The sequence below is a fragment of the Moschus berezovskii genome, chromosome 5 (genome assembly GCF_049115385.1).
Source record: "Moschus berezovskii isolate FMDL1 chromosome 5, NW_MosBer_1.0, whole genome shotgun sequence".
Lineage (NCBI taxonomy): Eukaryota > Metazoa > Chordata > Mammalia > Artiodactyla > Moschidae > Moschus > Moschus berezovskii.
The window spans coordinates 93,347,606-93,353,605 of record NC_142464.1 but is presented as its reverse complement, the minus strand read 5'-3'; the positions used below and the strand labels follow the sequence as shown (position 1 = coordinate 93,353,605).

The 6,000-nt window shown below is 38.1% G+C and overlaps 1 protein-coding gene across 1 annotated transcript in view; it reads left to right on the top strand.

The window, feature by feature from the left end:
- Nucleotides 1-1,123: 1,123 nt before the first annotated feature.
- TMPRSS11A (transmembrane serine protease 11A) overlaps nucleotides 1,124-6,000 on the top strand; it is a 63,809-nt gene continuing 58,932 nt past the window's right edge. The window contains exon 1 of the mRNA XM_055434504.2: nucleotides 1,124-1,261. Within this exon, the coding sequence (XP_055290479.2) occupies nucleotides 1,254-1,261 (8 nt within the window). The 5' untranslated portion in view covers nucleotides 1,124-1,253. The remainder of the gene's footprint in view (nucleotides 1,262-6,000) is intronic.

The window sequence follows — 6,000 nt, the reverse complement described above, 5'->3', positions numbered from 1 at the left end:
AGGGGCTGCAGCTCTGATGACACCTTAATTTCAGACTTCTGGCTCCTGAACTGTGAGAGATTAAATTTCTGTGTTTGTTGTAATTTGTGACAGCAGCTTCAGAAACCTAACATAATCATGTAGGAAGCAAAGTCATTAGCTAATAGTGAGAAGTGAAGGGATTTGAGTAAAGAAGAGAAGTGAAAAATTGCTATTCAGGAGTGTGAGAAAGGGAAAGGCCTATGAACTATAAATTGACTGCCTGCAGCACTAGGAGCCACTTTAGGATGACAGAAATTTAAAATCAGTTCTATCAGTTTGTGTGTTTTTCTACAGGTTTATATACATGCATAATTACAGGTGTAGAATCATAAAAGTTGGATTTATCTAAAGTTATCTTTTTATCAAGAGAGTACTAAGTGAGAGAGAGGCTGGCAGCATATGAAAGTGAAGTGAAGTGAAAGTCACTCAGTCATGTCCAGCTCTTTGCAACCCCAAGGACTATACAGTCCATGGAATTCTCCAGGCCAGAATACTGGAGTGGGTAGCCTTTCCTTTCTGCAGGAGATCTTCTCAATCCAGGGAGTGAATCCAGGTCTCCCACATTGCAGGTGGATTCTTTACCAACTGAGCCACAAGGGAAGCCTGAGAATTCTGAAGTGGGTAGCCTATCCTCCTCCAGTGGATCTTCCCAACCCAGGAATCAAACCAGGGTCTCCTACATTGCATGTGGATTCTTTACCAACTGATCTATCAGGGAAGCCCCAGCATATGGAAGGAAGCAATTTTTTGTTCAACAAAAAATTTAACAGTATTTCCTGAGTCATATTATAAATCTAGGCTTTATGAATAGCTGATTGTTTTTATTGAGAGCTTTTTCTGTGAAGGTTTCTTTAAGATATTTGCATACCTACCAATAATCTTCTTTAAACTCTTAATCCTAGTGCATTCCTAAGGTATTTCTCACTCAAATCCCTGTAACCAGTTTCTTCTCCCTTAACAAAATTAGTCAATATCAAAAAAAAAGAAAGAAAGAAATATTGCTTTCTTGTTGGGACTATGTTCTCTCTGGGCTCTTTTCTTCAAGCTGTTCTATGGGTTGAGGCTTCTCTGTTCAGACTTGTCAAACTAGTTTCATTTCAAGTGCTTGTAATTCGTTTCCTTATTTCTTCCAGCTGTAGACCTTTAATATATCTAGAGATGTCATATAGTTGATTAGAAGGTCAGATTGAGTGGGCGCACACCTTGAGATCATATTCTTCCTCCTGCAGATAATGTATCGGTAAGTTCAGTTTTGTTTAGTAATGGCTTGTCTACTCTCTGTCAATGGCTAGATTCCCGGTGTTTCTCTGCCTGTGAGGTGTCCTCAGTGGATTCACTCTGCACTGGATGTTGTAAGATTTCAGAAATTATTATAGCAGCTGGATTAATTAATCTTTATAGTTAAAATGAGTATTTTTGTATTAAAATCATTATTAGCTTTATTTCATGTTGCCAAATTCAATAGTTGGGATTTTAGAAGAAGTTAGTGAAAAACTATATTACATTGTGTCTTGATTGCTTCTGATTTTGGAGGGGGTGGAAGAAGAAGGTGTTAATTTGATTTAAGAAAAGTCTCCTTTCAGCAATCTGACTAAACTTATCTTCTGTAACACTTTACCTTCACCTGCTTTTTCTTGCACCTTATAGACAGACATTGGGAACTAATTGCAGGTTGGGAGGTCAAAAGCTGCCGAAACACTTGCCTTTATCTGGAAATGTTAGGACTTCTTGCTGAGAGAAATAAGATGAATTAAGTTTGGGAAAAACACGTCTACTCTCTAAAATTTTTCCTATTAAATATTAAAGATAAAAGAAAACTAAATGATTTCAAGGTTTTTATTCAAAGTAAGGTTTGCTTACTGGCATAACCTTTGATAAAATTAAAATAGTGGTCTTAAGCATCCATGGTGACAATAATATTTCACCATTGCTTATATGTATGCCATTTCCAAAACATTTTTACGTATATTATTTCATTTATATGTATATGACTATATTTCATAATAGTCAGGACAACCCTGTGAAATCAGCAGAACAGAAATCAACTACCATTTTAAAAGGAGGAATCTGAGGAAAACAGATGTTAAGGGGCTTCTCTGTGTCAACAGAGCTGTGATACCAGATCAGAGCACTGCAACCCACAAATCCTTAAGTCCAGTCTTCCTGGACTCTCGCAACCTCTCTAAGTGGCAAGGATTCCACCTGGGGAATTTCAAAGATGAGAGCTTGACACAAGATCAGCCTCTAAGCCCAGTGAATTTCACTGGGTTTCCTTCCTCACTAATAAAATACACATTTGGATCAGTTCTTTAGTGAGCAAATAGTAGCTCTCAGAGGGTCTCTGAGATCCTTAGATGGGGTCTACAATGCTTCACACAAGATTGGTACTCCACAAATATTTGTTAAACAAATTAATGACTAAACAAATGCAAATGTCTAGCATTAGTGTTTTGCTTATTAAAATTTGTTGAATTTGAAAATGTATATTCCATGCCTATAAAAATCATGATATTGTAAAGCAGTAGTTCCAACCTTTCCTATTTCACATTTTCCAAAGTAGTCTTTTAAAAATATCAAGTCTCATGATTATAAACAGCAAAAATCCTCTTTTTTAATGAATATTTATGTGTTTAGAGGAATGTTTTGAGCTTAAGGGAAGTAAATTATAGGAGTAATATGGGGAATCATTGCTATTATTTAGAACCTCCATGACAAAGGGGACAGTGAGAAACACTGAATTTTTATGGTTTCTTTAAGATAAACTCAAGGAACATTAATCCAGGATTTGGAGGATTTGCAGGAGTTGGCCAGTCAGGCTTAAAGATTGAGGCAAAGCAAATGCTTAATAATTACTATGACGCCCTATGTCTCACCTACACAAATTCTACAATATGCTCTAGAGTCGAGCTGACCATCCTTACTTCTCTACTAACAAGAAACTCAATGTGGAATCTGTGTCAAAGTATACTTGATTCATATCATCACTATTTCTGTCTGTTAAATCTTGGACTTTTTTCTGTGGATTTTGTGACCTTCTTGAACTTTCAGAGATAGTCCTTAGTGTTCCAACTTTGCAATGAATATCCACTTGCATTTGCGTTTAGCGATATCCTTAACCCTACTCTTTCCTATAAATTTATTAGTTGGATGATGTATTCACTTAAAATCTCAATTATTTCTCTTAGAAAAGATAAAATATCAAATGACTTCTTCATCTGAGATTGCTGTCCTGTACCCAGACAACTGGCATCTCTCTCTTCGTGGGCTTCCCTCCTAGCTCAGTTGATAAAGAATCCACGTGCAATGCAGGAAACCCCGGTTCAATTCCTGGGTTGGGAAGATCTGCTGGAAAAGGGTAGGCTACCCACTCCAGTGACTTCCCTGGTAGCTTAGACGATAAAGCGTCTGCCTACAATGCGGGAGACCCGGGTTCGATCCCTGGGTCGGGAAGATCCCCTGGAGAAGGAAATGGCAACCCACTCCAGTACTCTTGCCTGGAGAATCTCGTGGATGGAAGAGCCTGGTGGGCTACAGTCCATGGGGTCGCAAAGAGTCGGACACGACTGAGCGACTTCATTTCACCCACTCCAGTATTCTTGGGCTTCCCTTGTGGCTCAACTGGTAAAGAATCTGAGTGCAGTGCGGGAGACCTGGATTCAATCCCTGGATTGGGAAGATCCCCTGAAAAGGAAAGGCTACCCACTACAGTATTCTAGCCTGGAGAATTCCATGGACTGTACAGTCCATGGGATCCCAAAGATTGGACACGACTGAGTGACTTTCTCTCTTCCTATTACTTCATAAATGCAAAAATTAGATTTATCCTTATCATTATCCTCATTTAGAGAAAAAAGTCCTGGAAAAGTCTTTGCAAGCATTCGTTTCACACTTTAATTTCATTTTGAAAACTCATTTTAATCAACTTGTTAATTTGCCAAGTTCTTTCTCTAATATACTCAAAAACTCTATCTTCAGAGTTAAAGTCAAAATAACAGGCTAAAACCTCCATGTTACTTACCGATCATTAAATTTGTATAAATTATCAATTAAATTTTACTGTCTTGTTAGTTTTTAGCAAATTCATAGTGCTTGCTATATGTGCACTGCATTATATTAGCGCATTTAATTATCACAACAATTCTTTGATCAAGCAGTATTATTATCTCCATTTTATAGAGGAAAAAGTAACTGGCCCTACATCACAGGCTAATGAGTTGAAGAGCTGGGATTTGAGCAATCTGGAGCCAGTACATGTGGGTTCAATCATGTTGCATTATTGAAAACTAACATGTGACTCTGCTCTACCTATAATTTAAAATCTAAATTCAACGCCATTTATTGAGACTTTGTGCTAAACCACCACAATAAAACTCCCTGTTTTGCTTATATATGAAGGTGAGAGAATTAATGCCAGTCATTTCTCAGATTAAGGCTAGAGAAATCCCCCTTTCTGAATCAGGACAGGGAAATCTAGAAGGGACTCATTAGGGCTGGGTAGATGCTCGAGTAAAGACAGAGCTGCGAGGATTCAGAGCAAATCCAGCCCCGCAGGAAGATATGATAAGCAGTGAGTAAACTGTCTATGCCAAGAAGAGGCAGGGGTGGGAGGATCCCTCCAAGAGGATAAGTACTTCCATAGGGATTCCAGGAAAGGTTCTTAATCCCCTTTAGTTCACGTTTTCTTCTTCCAGACTCAAATGCTCAGTTATGTTCCTTGTTGGTCAGTGAGATCATTTTTTTTGGACCAGGGTGAAGGTATTTCCCTAAATAGGTGAAGGAGTAGGGTCTTGTCTCTTCTGGTGTTATTTTCTTTTTCTGAGTCACCTGAATTCAGTTCAGCTTAAATCTCTTCATTATTTTCTACAGACAATCTTCTTTGGTCTGGAATCACAATGATGTTTTATTCAATTTTTCCCCTCCTTCTTTGTCACAGCCCTCACTTCATTCATAGCTGAAAATTAAATACAGAAGGAATATTAGAAGTTTTGTTTCTTTTTTTTTTTTCTTAACCTTCTGACAATGAAGCATTCCATGGAGTAGCATGTTGGTGTAAATACATCTGTTGTTGTTGTTTAGTCTCTAGGTCATGTCTGACTCTTTTGCAACCTCATGGACTGTAGCCTGCCAGGCTCCTCTGTCTATGGGATTCTCCAGGCAAGAAAAGAATACTGGAGTGGATAACCATTCCTTTCTCCAGAGGATCTTCCTGACTCAGGGATCAGATCCAGGTCTCAAGCATTACAGACAGATTCTTCACTGTCTGAGCCCAGATAAGCCCAAATATGATTATTAATTCTCCTCATACCTACCTGCTTTTACAGCTCTCTTTCATTCCTCTTTCTCACCTCTAGATTATCTCTGCTACTGTCTCGATAAATAAAAAGCAATATTATACTATAGTATAGTTTGAGAGTTCTACACCATACTATACTTTGAGAGTTCACAAGCATTTAAAGTCAGTAGAAAGGAAGAAGATGTGAAAACAAAAACAAATTCAAGGCTTGATCACAAAGGAGATGGGTCGTCCCTCTGACCAGTAAAACACCCTCTGCCTTCACTTTATAAAAACTTCATAACACTTCATAGAAAGTGTTGATTTTATCCTCCAAACACTCTTATCAGGCTCCTCTGCAAAAAGTTGGGTCAGAACTAGGTACTATCTCTGCAACTGGCTGCATGAGTTGACCAAACTGTTCACCTGTAAAATGAAGATAAATAATTCTACTGACAAGAGCGTTTGGAGGATAAAATCAACACTTTTTATGAAGACAGCACTTACTAAATAGTAGCGCTTGATCTTATCACCTTTAGTACTAAATGTCATTCTAAAATAGTCACAGAGTACCCAGACAGATACTCACATATCACGGCCTATTAGGTCACCATGAAAGGTTGCTTTTCTGTAACAAATGACTGAGTTCAGCTTCTCAAAGGGAATGATGATTTTTATTGATGGAAGGAGATTTTGGCACTTTGGTT